The sequence below is a fragment of the Ovis canadensis genome, chromosome Y (assembly GCF_042477335.2).
Source record: "Ovis canadensis isolate MfBH-ARS-UI-01 breed Bighorn chromosome Y, ARS-UI_OviCan_v2, whole genome shotgun sequence".
NCBI classification, from domain to species: Eukaryota; Metazoa; Chordata; class Mammalia; order Artiodactyla; family Bovidae; genus Ovis; species Ovis canadensis.
In genome coordinates this window covers 16180804-16203956 of record NC_091271.1, presented here as the reverse complement: position 1 = coordinate 16203956, position 23153 = coordinate 16180804, and the positions used below count along the sequence as shown (strand labels likewise).

At 40.9% G+C, this 23153-nt stretch overlaps 1 protein-coding gene and 1 pseudogene across 1 annotated transcript in view; one reads left to right on the top strand and one right to left on the bottom strand.

Annotated features, from left to right (window-relative positions):
- Positions 1–10248, bottom strand: part of LOC138431251 (ubiquitin-like modifier-activating enzyme 1) — a 28503-nt gene extending 18255 nt beyond the window's left edge. The window contains 18 exon segments of the mRNA XM_069573386.1: positions 82–198; positions 201–246; positions 3659–3672; positions 3675–3766; positions 3768–3805; positions 4145–4154; positions 4156–4223; positions 4312–4355; positions 4358–4631; positions 4765–4911; positions 5005–5101; positions 8289–8446; positions 8526–8616; positions 8827–8933; positions 9546–9680; positions 9771–9939; positions 10041–10099; positions 10219–10248. Coding sequence (XP_069429487.1) covers positions 82–198; positions 201–246; positions 3659–3672; positions 3675–3766; positions 3768–3805; positions 4145–4154; positions 4156–4223; positions 4312–4355; positions 4358–4631; positions 4765–4911; positions 5005–5101; positions 8289–8446; positions 8526–8616; positions 8827–8933; positions 9546–9680; positions 9771–9939; positions 10041–10099; positions 10219–10248 — 1696 coding nt within the window.
- LOC138431446 (melanoma antigen preferentially expressed in tumors-like) overlaps positions 1–23153 on the top strand; it is a 621360-nt pseudogene that overhangs the window by 477878 nt on the left and 120329 nt on the right.

Sequence of the window (23153 nt, the reverse complement as noted above, 5' to 3'; positions counted from 1 at the left end):
CCACTACATAAGATGATGACACTGCCTTCTGAAAACAAAAACATGGCTCTGGCCTTGTTCTCACCCATCCAGAACACTTACGGGCATCCACACTGTCTAGGACATTGGCCACACCATTCAGATTTTGGAAGAAGTCATCATCATACACACGCTCTGTCTCAGGGTGCACACAGTTCTGATGGCTTATAACCCAGAGTGTGGATTTATTTGGCTCACAGCTGCAGCAGCTGTGTCAGACTTCGATTTCTTGGTGGGAACAGAGGAAACAGAACTGTCATTCATATAATCACCCAACTAATCTGTTAAGATCTATTCTAAAAACTGGTTAAGTAATGATGCTCAGGACCAACACTGTGAGTTTAGAGGCTCTGTGGCACATGAAAATTGCCACACAGCTGAGGCCGAAAGAAATTGGGATCAGGGCTGGGAAAAACAAACAAACAAACAAACAGTGATACAAAGGTGACAATGTGTTGAGCACCTGTTTCTTCTATCAACCCAATTTGAATTGTTAGTTTTACTTACCAGCAGCCAGAATGCACATGCGATGCATTCACTGTTAGAAAACCAAGATCATCTGGTTTACAAAACTGAGATACTCTGAAACCCTGTATCAGCTCAAGTTCCTTTTCTGTTCAAAACCCTTTATCAGTTCCCACTTTCAACTAAGGGTAAGATGAGATGGCCCCTATTACTTTTATAAGTTTCTGTATTCCCATGGTATCTCACTTTCACTGTTCTTGATTACCGAAAGAATACTTCAACCTTGAGATTTTCCTTATGCGACTACATTTATGTAGTATACTCTTTCCTGAGATTTCTTTCCCTTCACCTCTCTCATCTTTTATTCTCTGGAAATGTCACCTCTCCAACGATACTTTTTTTTTTTAACACATTGCAAACTACCCTATCATGGCACTATGTTCTTTATCTTAATTTTCATTCTTAGCCCAAAACATTTTTCACTCCACGTTCAAACTGTACATTTTGCTCTTGGTATTTATCCATGGTGGCAGTTGACAAAATTAGAGCTCTTAATTTTTTTTTTAATATTAGACATCTAAACAGAGAAAAGTTTAAATAGTATTTGTCTGTTTAAGACTGGGATAATCCCATTATATAACACAATCATTAAGAAAAATATCACAACATGAAAACCTTCATATTAGATGGGAATCTAGTGTATTTATGGTTTTGCAATTTTCTCTGAAGATATTTTAGAAGGCAGATGAATTTTCACAACTACTGCAGTCAACACATTATATATTTTGTTTAAAAGAATATAAAGGATAAATTGTTCCACTCAATATGTCAGCAAATTTGGAAAACTCAGCAGTGGCCACAGGACTGGAAAAGATCAGTTTTCATTCCAATCTCGAAGAAAGGCAATGCCAAAGAATGTTCAAGCTACCACACAATCAGTTTTCATTCCAATCTCAAAGAAAGGCAATGCCAAAGAATGCTCAAGCTACCACCACAATGCACAAGCTAGCACTCATCTCACATGCTAGTAAAGTAATGCTCAAAATTCTCCAAGCCAGGCTTCAGCAATACGTGAACCATGAACTTCCTGATGTTCAAGCTGATTTTAGAAAACGCAGATGAACCAGAGAACAAATTGCCAACATCTGCTGGATCATGGAAAAAGCAAGAGAGTTCCAGAAAAACCTATTTCTGCTTTATTGACTATGCCAAAGGCTTTGCCTGTGTGGATTGCAATAAACTGTGGACAATTGTGAAAGAGATGGGAATACCAGACTACCTAACCTGCCTCTTTGGAAATCTGTATGCAGGTCAGGAAGCAACAGTTAGAACTGGACATGGAACAAAAGACTGGTTCCAAATAAGAAAAAGAGTACGTGAAGGATGTATATTGTCACCCTGCTTATTTAACTTATATGCTGAGTACACCATGAGAGGCGCTGGACTGGAAGAAACAGAAGCTGGAATCAAGATTGACAGGAGAAATATCAATAAGATCAGATATGCAGATGACACCAGCCTTATGGCAGACAGTGGAGAGGAATTAAAAGCCTCTTAATGAAAGTAAAAGAGGAGAGTGAAAAATTTGGCTTAAATCTCAACATTCAGAAAATGAAGATCATGGCATTTGGTCCCATTACTTTATGGGAAATAGATGGGGAAACAGTGCAAATAGTGTCAGACTTTATTTTGGGGGGGCTCCAAAATCACTGCAGATGGTGATTACAGCCATGAAATTAAAAGATGCTTACTCCTTGGAAGAAAAGTTATGACCAACCTAGACAGCGTATTCAAAAGCGGAGACATTACTTTGCCGACTAAGGTCCGTCTAGTCAAGGCTATGGTTTTTCCAGTAGTCATGTATGGATGTGAAAGTTAAACTGTGAAGAAGGCTGAGCACTGAAGAATTGATGCTTTTGAACTGTGGTGTTGGAGAAGACTCTTGAGAGTCCCTTGGACTGCAAGGAGATCCAACCAGTCCATTCTGAAGGAGATCAACTCGGGGATTTCTTTGGAGGGAATGATGCTAAAGCTGAAACTCCAGCACTTTGGCCACCTTATGCGAAGAGTTGACTCATTAGAGAAGACTGATGCTGGGAGGGATTGGGAGCAGGAGGAGAAGGTGATGCCAGAAGATGAGATGTCTCAATGTCATCACTGACTCAATCGATGCGACTCTGAGTGAACTCCAGGAGTTGGTGATGGACAGCGAGGCCTGGTGTGATGCAATTCGTGGCTTCGCAAAGAGTCGGACACGACTGAATGACTGAACTGAGCTGACTCAGCCTTACCAAAAAATATTTCAGTAAGTTTTTAGGTGATTTTTTTTTTAATACATAACACTTGACAAGTGTTTACAAATGTAGTTGCAAAGTAAAATGTGAAATTCATATCAACATCCACTGCTTTTCAATTCATTTTGAAGGTATCTTTCCTTAATGCATAATTCTATACAATCATATATTGATCTCGTCATTTGGAAAACACCACGTCCTTTTCAATCAACTTTCAGAGGTACAGATGAAGATTCCCTATTCCGCTGGTGAAATGAGAATAAAAAGAAAATAATATCCTAGTAAGTCTTGAAACATGTATGGACTTGAGGAAAGAGTGCTGTCTGCTTCTGTGGCTGCTGCTGCTATGTCACTTCAATTGTGTTCGACTCTTGAGACCCCATAGACGGCAGCTCACCCTGCTCCCCCGGCCCTGGGATTTTCCAGGCAAGAACACTGGAGCGGCTGACTACCTCCACTGAATGTTGAGAATCTCCCTAATCTTATACCACTGCTCGTTGAGAGTAGAAACTTCTCTATTTTCTTATATATCTCAAGTATCAAAGTTGTGCCTAGTACCTGCATGATAAAGTGAAAGGAAAACACTTAACAGGCAAAAAATAACCCTGAATTTTACATAAGACTCACTCCTATAACCTAGCTTCTGTAATCTCATGTAAGCAGAAACTAAAATTCAATAGAAAAAAAGAATAGGAAGAGATATAATATGGCCAATGCAAGATATAAGTACTCAGTGAATATCTGCTGAAACACTGAACTGTAGAGAAAAATTAATGGAGGAACTGAAGGAAAGGGGGAAACAAAAAACACCTAAGTCAGTATGACAGATTAGAAGAAAAGGGAGAAAAACACAACAACTTAACCCTGTCCATCTCACTCACCGTGACATCCCAAACAGAAACTCTCGGTTCAGATTTGACTTCTCAATGATTTCCATGTCTGTAACTGTGATTGACCCACCATCCCCACAGCCTAGCCCAATCATGGCAGTTTTTGATCAATTCACACCCAATGCCCTCTGCACCAACCTGAGAGGCAGTCAAGAAGAGAGAGAGGTAATGGTTAGGGGCACTAGGGAAACAAAGCCACCCCTCAGTCCTTATTCCTCCTGGAGTCTGAAAGAGAGGATTGGTGAAGAGGATCTAGTATTGAATATTGAAGTACCAGGAGCATGAAAATGCATGGACATCAAGAAAGAGGCAGAAGACCAAGAACAAAGGACCTAATATGAAAAAAAAAAAAAAAAGTACACAGAAGAGATGAAGGTACAATCAAACACCTTCCCTTCTAAGCCAACAGGAGACTCCAGAAGAGGTGGCCAGAGCTAGAATAAATGAAAGTAGTGTTTGCCTAATAGGAGTTCTAGCCAAGAAGTATCTGCTTACCCAGCTTCACTTGCAGGCCGGAGCCAAATACAGCTACCTGCCCATAGTAATGGTTCTGTCACTGTGTAATGTGAAGGGAGGAGAGGATTAGAGAAAAGGTGTCAGAGAAGACCAAAGAAATGCCTTCTCTGTGGGCCATGATCACATACTGAAAGGTATCTGTCCTCTGTAAGAGCCTTTTGCTCCCATGGAGAACCTCAAGGGCATCAGAGTACAGCCACTGCATAACAGCAAGTAGCAGAGTCAGAAAGAAACGTAGCCCACTGCACCATTGTCCTTCCACCCAAACATACCCCCATAACCTCCTGAGCAGCCAGGCCCCAGTGAAGGCATTAATGGGTGCTAGATCCCCAGTAGCCACGTAAGCCAGCTTCTGAATGAGGTCTTCATCCAAATTGTTTTGCTGCACTACTGGAAGGTCTTGAGCCTTCCTAGCCTCTGCTAGGGACATATGTTCCACTACATACTTCTGGTATGACACAAGAAACAAAGAGTCAGTCAGGCCACTGTAGGGAGAGGGAGAGGTAGAAACAGTAAAGAGAAGAAGAAGTAATGGTGGAACTTTTGTGTCAGGACCCAGGCTGGCTTGTTCACCCACCTACCTAATTGTGGGGCTGAGGGGGCCGGCCATGCTGAGCACAGAACTGGTGCAAGGCCTGGAAACCAATGTGCAGATGAGCAGAGAGAGAATACTTGGCAAAATCTGTTATCACAAGGTCTGGCTCTGCCAGTAAGTTGAGCAAGGATTTCTGGTGAACAATAGAAAACAGCACATCAGAACTAGAAAAGCTAAACAAAACAAGCAATAGCTGAACCCCTACAGTACACCCTCCTGCACATACTCACAAGCTTATCTTAGTTATCTTGACCTGACTGACAATGCCTCCTCGGATATATTCAGATAAATTTAAGGTATCACAGATACTAAAGGTGTAGGGATTTGGAGGATAAAAAGCATGAAGACTTATCTGTCTTCACCCTCCAAGGTGTCTTCACACCCTCTCAGGATCAACAGTACTATCAAAACCAGAATGGAAGAAGCTCCCACTCTCCCTCTCTACAACCTACCTCTCCCTTGGATTGCAAGTATGGAATTAGAGGATACAAACTACTATACATAATATGAATAAACAACAAGGCCCTGCTATATAGTACAAGGAGCCATTTCCAATATGCTGTGATAAACTATAGTGGATAAGAATGCATAAAATAATGTATATAAAACTAAAACACTATAAACAAGAAACTAACACAAGATTCTCCATCAATTACACTTCATTTAAAAATACATTCATTAAAAACAAACAAAGGAAAAAACCCACAATGCTGATGTCCTCAATAACATAGGTATTCTATCTCTAATATGTCACTCCAGAGGAAAAAGAAGCAAGTTCTGAAAGGATCCAACATCAATGAAAGAAGTTCAAAACTTACAAAAAGAAAAACTAAAATGCAGCTAGAACACTTTAAAATCCACAATTATTTTGCATCAATTAAAAATTTCCCGATCATGTATATCTGGCTTTCAGTTCGGTTCAGTTCATTCACTCAGTTGTGTGTGAATCTGTGACCCCATGAATCGCAGCATGCCAGGCCTGACTGTCCATCAACAACCCCTGGAGTTCACTCAGACTCACGTCCATCGAGTCAGTGATGCCATCCAGCCATCTCATCCTCTGTCGTTCCCTTCTCCTCCTGCCCCCAATCCCTCCCAGCATCACAGTTTTTTTCCAGTGAGTCAACTCTTCACTTGAGGTGGCCAAAATACTGCAGATTCAGCTTTAGCATCATTCCCTCCAAAGAAATCCAAGGGCTGATCTCCTTCAGAATGGACTGGTTGGATCTCCTTGCAGTCCAAGGGACTCTCAAGAGTTTTCTCCAACACCACAGTTCAAAAGCATCAATTCTTCAGTGCTCAGCCTTCTTCACAGCCCAACTCTCACATCCATACATGTCCACAGGAAAAACCATAGTCTTGACTAGATGGACTTTAGTCGACAAAGTAATGTCTCTGCCTTTGAATATACAATCTAGGTTGGTCATAACTTTTCTTCCAAGGAGTAAGCATCTTTTAATTTCATGGCTACAGTCACCAACTGCAGTGATTTTGGAGCCCAGAAAAATAAATCTGACACTGTTTCCCCATCTGTTTCCCATGATGTGATGGGACCAGATGCCATGATCTTCATTGTCTGAATGTTGAGCTTTAAGCCAACTGTCTCATTCTACACTTTCACTTTCATCAAGGGGCTTTTTAGTTCCTCTTCACTTTCTGCCATAGGGGTGGTGTCATCTGCATATCTGAGGTTATTGATATTTCTCCTGGAAATCTTGATTCCAGCTTATGTTTCTTCCAGCCCAATGTTTCTCACGATGTACTCTGCATATAAGTTAAATAAGCAGGGTGACAATATACATCCTTGATGTACTCTTTCTCCTATTTGGAACCAGTCTAGTGTTCCATGTCCAGTTCAAACCATTGCTTCCTGATCTGCATATAGGTTTCTGAAGAGGCAGGTCAGGTGATCTGGTATTCCCATCTCTTTCAGAATTTTCCACAATTTATAATCCACAAGTATTTTTCATCCATCAAAAATTTCCAGATCATGTGTATTTGGCTTTAATTTTCATCAATCTTTAAAGTTTGAAACATTATTTCTTTTTAAAAAAATTGGCTCTGGCATTTGTTGAGATGTGTTAAACTCCACGTATCTTTTCACTTGAAGCAGCCATATGTATTTTTTATATGTTCCAAATAATTATTTACTATATTCATGACTACTGAGAACTCCATTGATGCATGAAATATATTTATGACTTGACAGCTGGTGCTAGTTGTAAAGATCTCGCCTGCGAATGCAGGAGACATTAAAAGAGACCCAGGTTTGATCCCTGGGTGGGAAGATTCCCTGGAGGAAGAAATTGTATTCCACTCCAGTGTTCTTGCCTTCAGAATCCATGGACAGAGGATCCTGATCAACTATAGTCTGTAGGGTCCCAAAGACTTGGACATGACTTCAGTGACCACATGCATATATGTGTGCACTGACTTTGTAAACTTGGTAGGTTTAACAAATTAACACACAAGAAAAAAAAGTAGTAGATTTAACAAAGTAGAAGAAATTATCCAAAGTACAACAAAGAGTGGAGAGAAATCCGAAAAAGTAAAGTGGCTTAAATTACATCAAATTGGAGATCTTCACAGAGATGATGGAGTGATGAGTGGTCTGAGAAAGTAGCATTAAGACCAAAGAAAGGGAGCAGGGCAGAAATACCCCAAATTTGACAAAACTATGATCTCAGAGGTAAAATAAATTTGAAAGGAATCACCGAGAAAATTACACAATGGTCTATCATAATCAGAACATATATTAAGGTCTATGATCATCAATCCATTTCTAAAGATCAGTGACAGAAAATACAAGAACATTAAATACAAAGGAACAAGGATTAGAACAGGAGACTTCGTGGGGAAAACAGGCAAGAAAGAACAGTATTACATATTTAAGAAATGATATCTAGAATGATACACTCTGCAATTTTTTTTCAAAATTAGGTATTCTGAAATAAAGACAACTTCAAACATCAAAACACAAGAAGAGTCACCACTAAAGGACAACATATGATATAGTTTGGGGAGAAGCAAAATGTTACTGTATGCACATTTAAATGTATAGAGCATGGAACTGTGAAACCCAGCAAATAATTTTAATTTGAGAACTATAAAATAAAAAAGGCTCTTCTAGGTTTTAGTGCTGGAAGAAGTTTATTACACACATGAAATTGCACATATTTTGCTTTTTGTGCAGTGATGAAGCTATTACTTGGAAAAGCAAACACAGAATTTACTTTTACACAGTCTCAAAGTTAAAGAAAAAAATAAAAGAGGTGCAGCCAATGAGCCAGATGGAATTAAATACTAGCAGTATTAATCTTTCTGCTTCTAGGTTCAGTTCACAGTTCTCAACTAAGGCTACATGGACACATATCTTGTAAATCCTAGGTGAGAGATTAGAGAGTTTTCTCCTCTTGGCCTATGGTGCAATTCAGTATACATACATATGACCATAGAGATAATTCTCCCTTTGCTCTAGGTAATAATTTCTTTACCCCCCAGCTTAGCATACCCAGGACTTTGATCTCTAGTGAGTAGATGCCACTGAGTTCATTCATGCCCTGAGCTTCTGTAAAGGAGACAAAGTTACCACTCTCAAATCTGTGTTAGGATTCATCCAGACCAGTGACAACACCAGGGTTGCCCCGATTGGAAAAGAAAAAGAAAGTCTCATGTAGAATCAGGATACTAGGAGCATAGACAAGGACTTAGGCTACAAACATGTCTGCCTGGGGCCAGACTCCATACCTTGGTAACCATAGACACCATAGCAGTCAGGGGCTGTTCCCCATTGGAATCAGTGAGGATCATTTCCTCTCCAAAGTCACAGAACAACTGCCTGTAAAAGGAGAAAACAGGACTGAGACCAGGAACTCAGGTACTCAGGCATCATGCTGGTAATAAGGAAGTACTTTCACAGTACAGGCAGAGGTGGACATGCAAACTTCTTTTCAAGCTTTTTGTAAGAGATCCATTAGGGCACTGAGAGCCAGGGTGTTTTGCCTGGACTAGGAAGGATTTAGGCATAAATGGAGAAGCTGGAACTCACCCAAAAAGACCTCGATTGTCTGCTACCACCAGCGTGATTCCATGTCCATGATAGAACTCACCCACCTGCAGCTAGTCCTCCAAAGAAGAGTTAGTAAGGACCACCACCTTTAACAAGAAAGATGCTCACTGCAAAAAGGATTGACACTGGGGTGAAGGGGAGTAAGAAAATAAAGGAGAAAGGCAAGTCAGGAACTGGCAGAAGGTCAGGGCTCAAGATTCCTGTTTCTATATTTTCTACAAAATAAAGTGTGTATAACACTCAGTGGTGGTGAAAACTCAAGATAAATATGAATTCCCAGACTATGACAAGAAAAGTAACAGGACAGAATCAGAAGACCAACTAATTCACTTATTTTAAAAAATAAACACACACTCCTACCTGGCTACTCCCCGGTAAGCCCTTTAACATACTTTGTAAAAGTTGGTGTTTAACCACAAATCCTAAACTTTATTTTATTCCATTTTGAAACTAAACAAAACAGGACAAAGCTAATCCTGTTTCACAACAATTTGGAAAAAAATCTTTGTCCGAATGTTCTTCTCTTTTCACCAGAGTAAGTGCCTACAACAAAAGAAGAGATTCAGTACCCAAGTTTTCTAGGAAACTCTAGGCAGTGTTTCAGCACCCAACAGGCCCAGTCCGATAAAACAACAGACAAATAAACAAACCAGAAAATGGATCTGAGAAGCATAAGGTGATTTGATGAGGCAAGATACCTGGAAACCACTAAGGAAGTCATCCACAAGGGCCACAGTGTAGATGCTGACTGGCACATAGCAGTTGAGTTCAGCAAGGTGAGGCTGTGATTCCTCAGCCCAGTTTTTACCAATGCCCTCCTCTTGCAGGTAGAAATACAAGTTACACAAAAGAAAAAAGTGATGTGAATGCAGAGGTGAGGAAGTTTTTTGCTTGGGCAAGGAAAGTGAGTCAGGAAGAGGTACCTGGGGCAATAGGTCAGCCCACTGAGCAGTACCCTGATGATGCAGGGTGACAGCTTTGACACCACAAAGGATGATATTCCTGGCAATCTCCACCCCTAGGCCCCGAAGGCCTGATACCAGCACACTGGATGCCTGGAGATGTTTCATAGCCGCATGGCCAAGGACATATCTGCCAGATTTGAAGAAGTCTCTGTATCATGGCCTGGCTCACCTCTCTTTATATTCTGCGTCCCTCCACTGCTTCATATAACCAGGCTGAGTCACACTTACAACTGTCCAGAGTAAAGACCTTCATATATGTGTGTTTTACTGCTATGTTTTTGCATTCCCTAGGAATACAGGGGTAAAAGTTTCAACAAGACAAAATAAGAGCTACAAAATAACACAGATACTTTCCCACCAGCAACAGTAACATCCCACATTCAAGATTTATGTCAGAGACACTCACGCTGGATGATTCTGATGGTTCTTTGAACATTAAAGAACAAGCAGAAGAGAAATAAGGACTTTGTTTTGAATCAGGCCCAGACATACACTATTATGGATTATGATTTGGATTATGATATACCCAGACACCAGAGAAATCTCCATTTGGGAGCATTATTTTATAATAAGTCCGTGAGCCTCAAAAGAAAAAGGCTGATATTACCAAAACAATTTCTTATTTTAATAAAATGAAATAAGTAAAACAATAAGTGTCATTTTCCTTATGATTATGCAGTAGAAGTGAGAAATAGACTTAAGGGAATAGGTATGATAGATACAGTTCCTCTTGAACTATGGACTGAATTTTGTGACATTGCACAGGAGTCAGGGATCAAGACCATCTCCTTGGAAAAGAAATGCAAAAAAGCAAAATGGCTGTCTGGGGAGGCCTTACAAATAGCTGTGAAAAGAAGAGAAGCAAAAAGCAAAGGAGAAAAGGAAAGATAGAAGTATCTGAATGCAGAACTCCAAAGAATAGCAACAAAAGATAAGAACACCTTCCTCAGTGATCAGTGCAAAGAAAGAGAGGACAAAAACAGAATGATAAAGACTAGAGATCTCTTGAAGAAAACTAGAGATACCAAGGGAAAATTTCATGCAAAGATGGGCTCGATAAAAAACAAAAATGGTATGGACCTAACAGAAGCAGAAGATATTAAGAAGAGGTTGCAAGAATACACATAAGAACTGTACAAAAAGATATTCATGACCAAGATAATCACAATGGTGTGATCACTCACCTACAGCCAGATAACCTGGAATGTGAAGTCAAGTGGGCCTTAGAAAGCATCACTATATACAAAGCTAGAGGAGGTGATGGAACTCCAATTGAGCTATTTCAAATCCTGAAAGATAATGCTGTGAATCTGGAGAACTCAGTAGTGGCCACAGGAATGGAAAATATCAGTTTTTCATTCCAATCACAAAGAAAGGCAATGCCAAAGAATGCTCCGAATATCGCACAATTGCACTCATCTCACACGCTAATAAAATAATGCTCAAAATTCTCTAAGCCAGCTTTCAGCACTACATGAACCCTGAAATTCCAAATGTTCCAGCTGGTTTTAGAAACATCAGAGGAACCAGAGATCAAACTGCCAACATCCACTGGATCATGAAAAAAGCAAGAGAGTTCCAGAGAAACATCTATTTCTGCTTTATTGACTATGCCAAAATCTTTGACTCTGTGGATCACAATAAACTGGAAAATTCTGAAAAAGACAGGAATACCAGACCACTTGACCTGCTTCTTAAGAAAACTGTATGCAGATCAGAAAGGAACAGTTAAAACTGGACACAGAACAACAGACTGGTTCCAAATAGGAAAAGGAGTACAAAAGGCTGTATATTGTCACATTGCTTATTTAACTTCTATGCAAAAAACATCATGAGAAATACTGGGCTGGAAGAAATACAAGCTGGAATCAAGATTGCTGGGAGAAATATAAAAATTTCAGATATGCAGATGAAAACATCCTTATGGCAGAAAGTGAAGAGGAACTAAAAAGCTTCTTGATGAAAGTGAAAGTGGAGCGTGAAAAAGCTGGCTTACAGCTCAACATTCAGAAAACAAAGATCACGTCATCTGGTCCTATCAGTTTTTGGGAAATATATGGAGAAACGTTGGAAAGTGTCAGATTTTATTTTTTAGGGCTGCAGATGGTGAGTGCAGCCATGAAATTAAAAGACGCTTACTCCTTGGAAGGAAAGTTATGACCAACCTAGATCACATATTCAAAAGCAGAGACTACTTTGCCAACAAGGTCTGTCTAGTCAAGGCTATGGCTTTCCAGTAGCCATGTATGGATGTCAGAGTTGGACTGTGAAGAAAGCTGAGTGCTGAAGAATTGATGCTTTTGAACTGTGGTGTTAGAGAAGACTCTTGAGAGTCCCATGGACTACAGGGAGATCCAACCACTCCATTCTGAAGGAGATCTGTCCTGGGTGTTCTTTGGAAGGAATGATGCTAAAGTTGAAACTCCAGTACTTTGACCACTTCATGAGAAGAGTTGACTAATTGGAAAAGACTCTGATTCTGGGAGGGTTTGGGGACAGGAGGAAAAGGGGATGACAAAGGATGAGATGGCTGGATGGCATCACTGACGCTATGGTCATGTGTTTGAGTGAACTCCCGGAGATGGTGATGGACAGGGAGGCCTGGTGTGCTGTGATTCATGGGGTCACAAAGAGTCGGACATGACTGAGCTACTGAACTGAGCTGAGGCATGATCATTTAATGAACTTCAAAGTACACAGTAAGCATCCAATGTACACCTATTTAATAAATATAAATATAGGCATATATGTTTCCAATCAAGAGAAGAAGTTTCTGTCTCCTTCAGAAACAGGATGAAAAAATCTAACCCCAAAGACAGGTGATAGATTAAAGTAATAATATTTACAGTTTTTCCAGTAGTCATATATGGATGTGAGAGTTGGGCTGTGAAGAAGGCTGATTGCTGAAGAATTGATGCCTTTGAACTGTGATGTTGGGGAAGACTCTTGAGAGTCCCTTTAACTGCAAGGAGATCCAACCAGTCCACTCTGAAGGAGATCAGCCCTGGGATTTCTGTGGAAGGAATAACGCTAAAGCTGAAACTTTAGTACTTTGGCTACCTCATGCGAAGAGTTGACTCATTGGAAAAGACTGTGATGCTGGAAGGGATTGGGGGAAAATACTGTGATCCTCCAAGGGTTTGGGGGCAGGAGGAGAAGAGGACGACAGAGGATGAGCTCGCTGAATGGCATGACTGATTTGATGGATGTGAGTCTGAGTGAACTCCGGGAGTTGGTGATATATAGGCAGGCCTGGCGTGCTGCGATTCATGGGGCTGCAAAGAGTAGGACACAATTGAGAGACTGAACTTAACTGAACTGAATAGAAAAAGAAGAGAACAAAGGCTAAAAACAAAGTTAATAAAAATGGGAAAAAAAAAAACCAGGTGAACTGAACAAACAGAAGGGGAAGATATTCAGTTACTGAAAGAAGAATGATTAAGATGGCATTGCTATGAATTCATACTAAATAAAGAGGGTTGTTAAGTACTTTGGACAAATATTTTTTTTTAAAGTAAATTGCTATAAGAACAAATTAACTGAAACAATTTAAAACATAAGGAAATGTGAATGGACTTAAAGCAGATGTATTAGGAATCATATTTTCCATCAGTAGTGGCATATAACTAGATGTTCTTATTTTGTACTGTACCCAATATTTTTATGAGCATGTAAATGGCAAATATGAGAAGGACAGGTGTACTACATATATATTAGCCATCAGTTAAACTGTTATTTTGTGTGCTAAGTTCTTTCAGTAATGTCCAACTGCATGTGGCCACTTGGAAGTTAGACCAGCAGGTTCCCTCGTGTGTGGCATACTCCTCCAATGCCAATGGCAACCCACGCATATATCATTACCTGAAGACAGGAAAAATCAACTAATTTAATTCATACAGACAGAGGTCTCAAAGAAATGGGTTGTCTGAAGTGACCAAAGCACGCTCAATATATAGATGTATTTATTTTAATAAAGATAAAATATATAGCTCTCCAATCATGAGAAGAAGCTAATGTCTTCTTCAGAAACTGAAGGATAATATCTAACCCCTAGCCAAGATGAAAGAGGACTCTATATGATTTTTGGACAGATATTTATTTGTAGATTTCACAAACAAAGAAGCTTGTGCTTGGGAAAGAACATTAATAGAGGACTATCAGAGTATGTTTATGTAGATTTCTTACCCTTGAATTCCCTAACTCTGGGGACAAGGATCATTTCTATGTTCTTGTCATAAGGATGGTAACATCATATGAATTCATTTCCTACATTCAGGCGGAGGTCGGGGCCTATAATACTTTTATTTTTGTTTTTAATCATTTCACTTTATTGACAGCTTTCCAGGATGGCTTTATTCAGAACAGTCAACAAGTTAGTAAGGTATGTCTTGAGAAGCCTGACAGGAGCCCCTAGAGTTTCCACCTCTGCATCTTTCCTGAAAATTTTGCAAACTAAAAGCTAATTTGGAAGTTATGGAGAGCAAAACTAGGTCAGTAGCTCAGTGTTAAGATAGCTGCAGAGAAAGACAAGAACATAGATTAGAATGAAGATGAAGGAACTGAAAAGAACAAATCAAGTCAAAGTACACCTTCTCAAACCCTACTGAAACCTTTCTCCATTCCTGGGAGTAGATTAGTCCAATAAAATAGCATTTCTTGACTTGACAGAAATGTTTTCTTCACTTTCAATAATTTGTACATATTTTCTCCCATTTGATTTACATAGAAGCAGCAGTTTTAGTGAAATGATTCACAAGATTTTCTAGGTTGAGTATTTAGGATTCTCAGAGCAAGTCTATTTTAGAGGATGACTGAGGCTAGGATGTTAACCTGTGGCTTAAGCTTTTTCAAAGTTTGCATAGGGTAAAATAACTGAACTCTTGTTCCGCCAAAATAGAGGGAGATAAGATGGCCTTTCCAATTTACAGCCTCTAGAGAATGGGAATAAGATCCTGAAAACTGAAAAAAAAAAAAAAAAAAAAACCACACACAAAAAAAAACTAAGAGTTGTGATATACAGTCACTTGTCTATGATTACCCCACTAAGGTATTTATGGGGCAGAGATTAATGAGCAAAGGAGCCACGTTTTCTACTTTGACTGGAATTTAGGGTAGTGAAGGATTCAGCTACCAAATTCCCCATCGTCCTGACCATTCAGATGGACACTCTCTATATACATCATTGCCCCCTAAATTAAAAAGACCAGTATGGTTGGTAGACGAGGTTAGGATGGAACCTGTAACCTCCAGCATCTGGTGTATTCCCTGACCTTTGCCATTGGTAATGCTAGCATCTCTATGTTTCCATTTTCCATAATTTCCTGTCATACTGTGAGAGTAGAATGGGTTGCAAAAGAGTTGGTACAGGAGGCCTGAACTCTGGCATTACCAACTTCAAATCTTGATCCTGTAGCCAAGTGAGTCTAAATTTTTGCACTGACCACCCTTATTCAGTTTATGTATAGCCTACTGCAGTCAATTATAATGCTTTTCAAAAGTCTGAAGTGCCAATTATGGAGTCAAAATGTAGACTCTATGTGTATCATGGTCCCAGTGTGTCTCTAGGTATAGAAATAATATCAAGTTTTGTTTTCTTTTTTTTTTTTTTTTCACACTAAGGTGACAGTTTTTATTTGTGCAAGGGACAGTTCTTGATCTTCCACAGAAGTCAGCCAAGATCCATGAACTCAGCAGAAAAATAACCAAAGGAAAATTTTCTTAGCCGTGGGTCCCATAACTTCTTCATCCATCCCCCATACTTAGACCATCAAACGTTCACATCCATAGGAACAAAGAATACTTCAGATTCTTTAGCAGTGTCTAGATGCCAGCATGACCAGCAGTCAGATAATTATGTCAGGCAGTGGTAAACTGGCATAAGTTAACAGTTTGGATTGTGCTGTTTGCATTAAAAAAAAGTCAAGATTAATCAGAGTAACAATAGGTTGTACAAAGACTATTGGTGTTTGAGGATAGGAAGTATGATGGACAGGTACCAGCTGACAGTAAGGGTGACTCTCTGAACAATTTCTAACATCTCCCATCTCAACCAAGTAACAGTTTGTTTGTTTTTTGTACATGTTGAAGTTTAGATTTGGGAGCTACATCGCCTCATACATGTATTCTTCAGAGATTAGTTTAGTTAAAAGGAAAAGGGCATCAACCCACTAAGTAAACAAGGAGCCTAGGGTTAGGGCTGCAGAGAGTATGGTGGCTTCGATCATTTGAAAAATTTTGAGGAGGACACATAACCTTTTTGAGAAAAGAAAATTAGAGCCACTCACTTGTATCCAACTCTTTGAAACTTCCTTGACTATACAGTCTGTGGAATCTCCTCACCACAATACTGGGGTGGGTAACCTTTCCCTTTTCCAGTCGACCTTCCCAACCCAGGAATCAAACCCAGCCCTTCTGCACTTTAGGCAGATTCTTTACGAACTGAGTGACAAGGAAAGCTAAAATTTCTAGGTTAAGGTCAAAAGGATGAGGAGGATTTTGAAAACAGTTTGTGGCTCTTTCAGTTAAGTTCAATCCCTCAGTCGTGTCGGACTCTTTTTGACCCCATGACCGCAGCCTCCCTGTCCATTGCTAATGCCTGGAGTCCACTCAAAGCTATGTCCATTGAGTCGGTGATGCCATCCATCCATATTCCTCTCCATAATCCCCTTCTCCTCCTGCCCTCAATGTTTCTCAGCATCTGGGTATTTTCCAGTGAGTTGGTTCTTTGCATCAGGAGGTCAAATTATTGGAATTTCAGCTTCAAAATCAGTCTTTCCAAAGAACACCCAGGACTGATCTTCTTTAGGATGGACTGGTTAGATATCTTTGCAGTCCAAGGGACTCTCAAGAATATTCTTCAATATCACAGTTAAAAAGCATCAGTTCTTTGGTGCTCAGCTTTCTTTATACTCCAACACACACATCCATAAATGACCACTGGAAAAACCATAGCCTTGACAAGATGCACCTTTGTTGACAAAGTAATGTCTCTGCTTTTTAGTATGCTGTCTAAGTTGGTCTAACTTGCCTTCTGAGGAGTAAGTGTCTTTTCACTTCATGGCTGCAATCACCATCTACAATCATTTTGGAGCCTAGAAAATAATGTCAACCACTTTTCCCACTGTTTTCCCTTTTATCTCCCATGAAGTTTTCGAACTGAACTCCATAATCTTAGTTTTCTGAATGTTGAAATTTAAGTTAACTTTTTCACTCTCTTCTTTCATTTTCATCAAGAGGCTGTTTATGTCTTCTTCACTTTCTGCCCTAAGGGTGATGTCATCTTCAAATCTGAGGTTATTGCTCTTTCTCCCAGCAGTCTTTATTCCTGCTTATGTTTCCTCCAGCCCAGAATTTCTCATGATGTCCTCTGCATGGAACTTAAATAAGCAGGAACTTATTATTGCCTTGAGATATTCCTTTTCCTATTTGGAACCAGTCCATTGTTCCATGTCTAGTTCTAACTGTTGCTTCCTGTCCTGCATACAGGTTTCTCAACAGGTAGGTCAGGAGGTCTAGTATTCCCATTTCTTGAAGAATTTGCCACAGTTTATTGTGCTCCACACAAAGGCTTTAGCATAGTCAATAAAGCAGAAATAGATATTTTCCTGGAACTCTCTTGCCGACCAGTAATGGGCAAAGCATGTGCTCTGAACTCTCCTTTCTTGGTCAGACATTTTGGTGTTTGACCACTTCATAAATCCTTGGGTATTAGAAGTGCCAAACTAATCTGTTGGATCATAGACTTTCAAGGAACTTGTGATCTTTTATTGTGTACAGTTACTTTGATCCCAAACTTGGATTGGTAGTCAGGAAGCATTTAGCTCTGCTAGGAATCCAAAGTTCAGAAGCTAGATGGGTCTCCAGCTCCAAGAGCATCTCTCAGGATAATGGTTACTCAGAACTACAATGGAGCTACAATGGATATTTTTTCATTTGATAACACTGGCTCTTAATGAGACAGAGGAGGGGCTTATACTGGTGTGGTGATGCTTAGAAGGAACATCTCAGTTTTATGTTCATGTCAGTCTGATTGTGGTCAAATATACCCATGGTCGTGCACAGGCACTGAGGTGAGGAATGTTTCCCCCAGCAGTTTTAGCTTGTGGGGCATTCTGGAAGCTTACTCTGGTCACACCCCGAGTGGCATCAGAAGCAAGCAAGGTTTTAATGGTGAGGAGCTGGACGTCAGTTAGGGATGGCATCAAGTCTACTTCTGGCACCAGGTCTACTTCTGGCATCCCCACCCCATCTTGCTGGCAGACCCAGGAGGAACAAGTACAGCACCTGTGTCAGGAAGGGACAGATAAAGTCCGACCAGAAGGGAAAAGCTTTGGTGTAAGGTGTGTCTACACCATCATCTAGAGTAGAGAGGGATGCCTCTGGTAGAAAGATGGAGCTGGTCGCTTTTTTCCTCTATTACAAGTTGGAGCTAACAATTCCAGCTTCACTCCTTTGAACTTTATCCAGCTGAATTATAATACTTTCATACAATTAGACCAGCTCTGTAGAAAACAAGGAAAATGGGTAGAAGCAACCCACTCCAGTGTTCTTGCCTGGAGAATCCCAGGAACGGGGGAGCCTGGTGGGTTCTAATTTCTGGGGTCACACAGAGTCAGATATAACTGAACTGACTTAGCAGCAACAGCAGCAGTAGCAGCAGCATATGCATTGCCCTTTTTATCTCTGAGAAATATGCCAGACTTGTGTTCTAAGAGTATAGATTTGGGTGTGGAAACTTCAGCTCCCTCCTGTCCTCCTACTTTGCTAGATGAGATGGAGGACAGCAGACAAAGAGATAAAGAAAAACAGGTTTCTCCAATCTACCCCTGGTATCATATGTACAGAGCAGCCAGAGAGACAGAGGAACAGCCACACAAGCTGTTGCCACTTCATGAAGGACCCACCTGGATAAATGATTAGTCTATGAGTACTAACAAGCCTTTATCTTATCAAGAAATACAAAGAATCAAGGAGGATCTGGGATACCATTCAGAGGACCAAGAAAAAATATACTAAATCTTTTAAAGGTGTTACTCTGCCTTACGAGCTTACATGGAAGGATATGATGTACATCTTAGGACAAATGCTGAGTCCAGACTCGACTCAAAAACTCTAGTTTCGGGGAAAGTGCTTGCTTATGGAGATGAATATCTTGATAATGGATTGGTATGGAAGAGGGTGGATGAGATAACCACCCTCCCCACTGGGAATCAGGCAGTCACAGTTACAGAACCAGACTGGGACTACAACACAGCTAAAGGAATATGGGACCTGAGTCATTTTGTCAGATGTATTCTTGAAGGACACAGGCTAAGCCTTTAAAACTATGGCAAATTGGCAAACATAGGACAGGAGGTGAAGGAAGCTCCTGGTCGATTCCTAGATAGAATGAGAGAAGCCCTTTGCAGATTCACTGAGATTGATCCCAAAAATGAAGAGGTGCCGGGAGCCAGTGTGAGGAATCCCGCCTGTGACAAGGTCATGAGGAAGGAAGCTGAGATACGCAAGGCGTGCTCAGACTTCAGGGGCCCCTCTGGAAATTCCTAAGCATGTACCCCAACAAAAATCTGCCTGTTTTTGTGCTCTGCTTTTCCACTCTTCTGACATTTTCTGGAAAAAGTCAATTCCAGGGCTTTAGTCTTCTGCATTTGAAAGAGTGTTTCAATCCAAATACTCCTCTGATGGCTTTCTAGCCTGCCTGCAGGACTCGCACAGCTGCGCATGTGATTGTTTGAGGCCTTCTGACCGCAGGAGGCACAGGAAGCTTAAAACATCCTAGGAATGTAGGAGCTTCCGAGGAGTCAAAATCTTTAGAATAGGACTGATTAAAAGTTTCATTTGTTGAGTCAATGCTTGCTGCCAAATTTTCATATCCTTTATTTTTACATATAGTTGGTATATAGAAAAACAAGCAGTAGACCTTGTATTAGCAACATTAGATCTTTAAGTACCTTCTTTGTTATATCCCACTGCACCTTTGTTCTATAGAGATGTAACTTTAATGCTTTAAAGGATGTAGATTAAAGAAAAACACTTCAGGGGAAACAAAATTAACATTCATTAAGGAAGAGAGCCAAAAAGTGTTAACAAGCCTCTTGGCCAGAAGATAATGTAAATCACCTGAGACCTTTTGTATACAAAATGATATACGGAAAGAATCTGGGTTGCGAAGGCTACATAATTTTGTGTTACCCATTGATCTCCATGTTTTATCAAAAGTATAAAAGGCCTTCTGAACAATAAAGGAGGGGACCAGTTTCTCGGACCAGCTTCTCGGACCAGCTTCTCAGACCAGTTTCTCGAACTAGTCTCTCGGCCTGGTTTCCTGGGACTCTGGCTCCCCCCGTGTCTTTCTCTCTCTTTCTTCTTCTCTCCCTTTCCCTCTCTCTGCTGTTTACTTTAACTTCAGGCTGAATCTCCACCTGGGGCGCGGAGGCTCACCAGGTCTACTTACTTGCCTTGGCTGTTAAGACTAGCACGAAAGGGAGCTTAAGGCGAGGCACCCTTAGATATTCAAGCGGTTGCCGGTGGCCCAACGTAGATGGTGCAAATTCCTTGTCTGGAATTTTATTGGTCTTCCGCGTAAACCAAGCTATTCAGCCCTCTTCCTCCACTTAATCTTCCTACTACGCTACAGTTTCTTAATCTAATCTTATATTATTAAATAAACAAGTCTTTCCATGCCAACGCCGTCCACCCTTCGAATTCCCTGGATCCACCTGGGCTGGACCCCGGCAAAGAGGGAAAAGTGATTTTAAAAGATAGATTTATCACTCAGTTGGCTCCAGATATCTGCCATAAGCTATTAAAATGGGCATATGGACCAAAACAGTCTTTAGATAATCTGTCATATCTGGCTCAGACAGTCTATTATGGTAGTGAATATAAGGAAAAGAAAGAAAGGCATAAAAAGACAAAGGAACAGGCAGAAGCTGTCACAATGCCTATGAGAACCATTCTTAAACAATCTGAGAAAAATGTGCAGAGGGGCCCAGGTGAAAAGGGATGGGCTTGCTATTACTGTGGAAAGGAGGGGAACCTCAAGTGGGATTTCATTCAGACATCTAAGCCACCCGGGCTCCATATCTGGTGTGCAAAGGACTACACTGGAAGAGAGTCTGCCCCCAGAGGCGTATGTTTCAGGTGTCAAACTCTCAAGGCAATCAGGACTGAATGTGCCCGTGGTTCCCCACAGAAGCTCCCGTCTTAATTACACCTAAAGAACCCTGAGTATTAATAACTGTGTGTGTGTGGGGGGGGGGGGCAATCTGTCTATTTCCTTTTAGACACTGGGAAAACTTACTCTGCCGGGGTCCAGCCCCGGTGGATCCAGGGAATTCGAAGGGTGGACGGCGTCGGCGTGGAAAGACTTGTTTATTTATTAAAGTAAGATTAGATTAAGAAATTATAGTGTAGTAAGAAGATTAAGTGGAGGAAGAGGGCTGAATAGCTTGGTTTACACGGAAGGCCAATAAAATTCCAGACAAGGAATTTGCACCATCTACGTTGGGCCACCGGCGCCCGCTTGAATATCTAAGGGTGCCTCGCCTTAAGCTCCCTTTCTCGCGGATCTTAACAGCCGGGGCAAGTAAGTAGACCTGGTGAGCCTCCGCGCTCCAGGTGGAAATTCAACCCGAAATTAAAGTAAAGAGCAGAGAGAGGGAAAGAGAGAGAGGAGAAAAAAGAGAGAGAAAGACACGGGGGCGGGGGGGGCAGAGTGCCAAGAAACCAGGCCGGGAGACTAGTTAGAGAAGCTGGTCCAAGAAGCTGGCCCCCGGCCCCAGAAGCTGGCCCCCGGAGCTGGCCCCTGGAGCTGGCCCTGGGAAGCTGGCCCCTGGAGCTGGCCCCTGGCCCCTGGAGCTGGCCCCATCCTTTATTGTTCAGAAGGCCTTTTATACTTTTGATAAAACATGGAGATCAATGGGTAACACAAGATTATGTAGCGTTCGCAGCTCAGGCTCTTTCTATACATCATTTGGTATACAAAAGGTCTCAGGTGATTTACATTATCTTCTGGCCAAGAGGCTTGTTAACACTTTTTGGCTCTCTTCCTTAATGAATGTTAATCTTGTTTCCCCTGAAGTGTTTTTCTTTAATCTACATCTCCTTAAAGCATTAACGTTAAAGTTACATCTCTATAGAACAAAGGTGCAGTGGGATATAACAAAGAAGGTACTTAACTCAAAGATCTAATGTTGCTAACACAAGGTCTACTACTTGTTTTTCTAACTATATCTACAACTAAAGGATGTGAAAATTTGGCAGCAAATGTTGACTCAACAAATGAAACCTTTAATCAGTCCTATTCTAAAGATTTTGACTCCTCGGAAGCTCCTACATTCCTAGGATGTTTTAAGCTTCCTGTGCCTCCTGCGGTCAGGAGGCCTCAAACAATCACACGCGCAGCTGTAGGAGTCCTGCAGGCAGGCTAGAAAGCCATCAGAGGAGTATTTGGATTGAAACACTCTTTCAAATGCAGAAGACTAAAGCCCTGAATTGACTTTTTCCAGAAAATGTCAGAAGAGTGGAAAAGCAGAGCACAAAACCCGGCAGATTTTTGTTGGGGTACATGCTTAGGAATTTCCAGAGGGGTCCCTGAAGTCTGAGCACGCCTTGCATATGTCAGCTTCCTTCCTCATGACCTTGTCACGGGCAGGATTCCTCACACTGGCTCCCGGCAGATCCAGGGAACTCAAAGGGTGGACTGAGTCGGTGATTGATTTAGAGAGAGATAGATAAGGAAAGAATGTTGAGGATAAGAAAATAGAGGAGAGAAGAGGCTGATGTTCCTTGGTTTATACAGAAAATCAATAAAGTCTCAAGAAAAGACACTTGCACCATCTACGTAAGGCCACAGGTGCCTTCCCGGTCTCCCAAGGGAGTGAAGGCACAGGGCTCCTTTCCATTCAGGTCTTAGAAACCCAGGCAAATAAGTAGGCATAATGGACCTCTGTATTCCAGATGGAAATTAGCCTGAAAGAGAGTAAGAGGAGGAGAGAATCATTGACACAGGGAGACCAAGCTGTTTCGATGAGCGAGGCCCAATAACTTTATTTTTTAAAGGACTTTATACCTTTCCCACAAATGATGTTGTGTACATTATCTTCTGGCTTTGGAGGCCTGTGAAACATTTTAAGACCCTCTTTTGATAAAGGTTGATCAACCAGAAAACTTATTTTCCCTTGAAGTGCTTTTTCTCTTATATTTCTAATCTATGTCAGCCTCAGAAAGTATCAAAAAAGTTACATTTTCATGAAGCAATGCAGCGAGTTACAACAAAGAAAGAACCAATTAGCTCAAAAGTCTGATGTGGTTAGTTTCAAGGCTACACTTGTTTTTCTT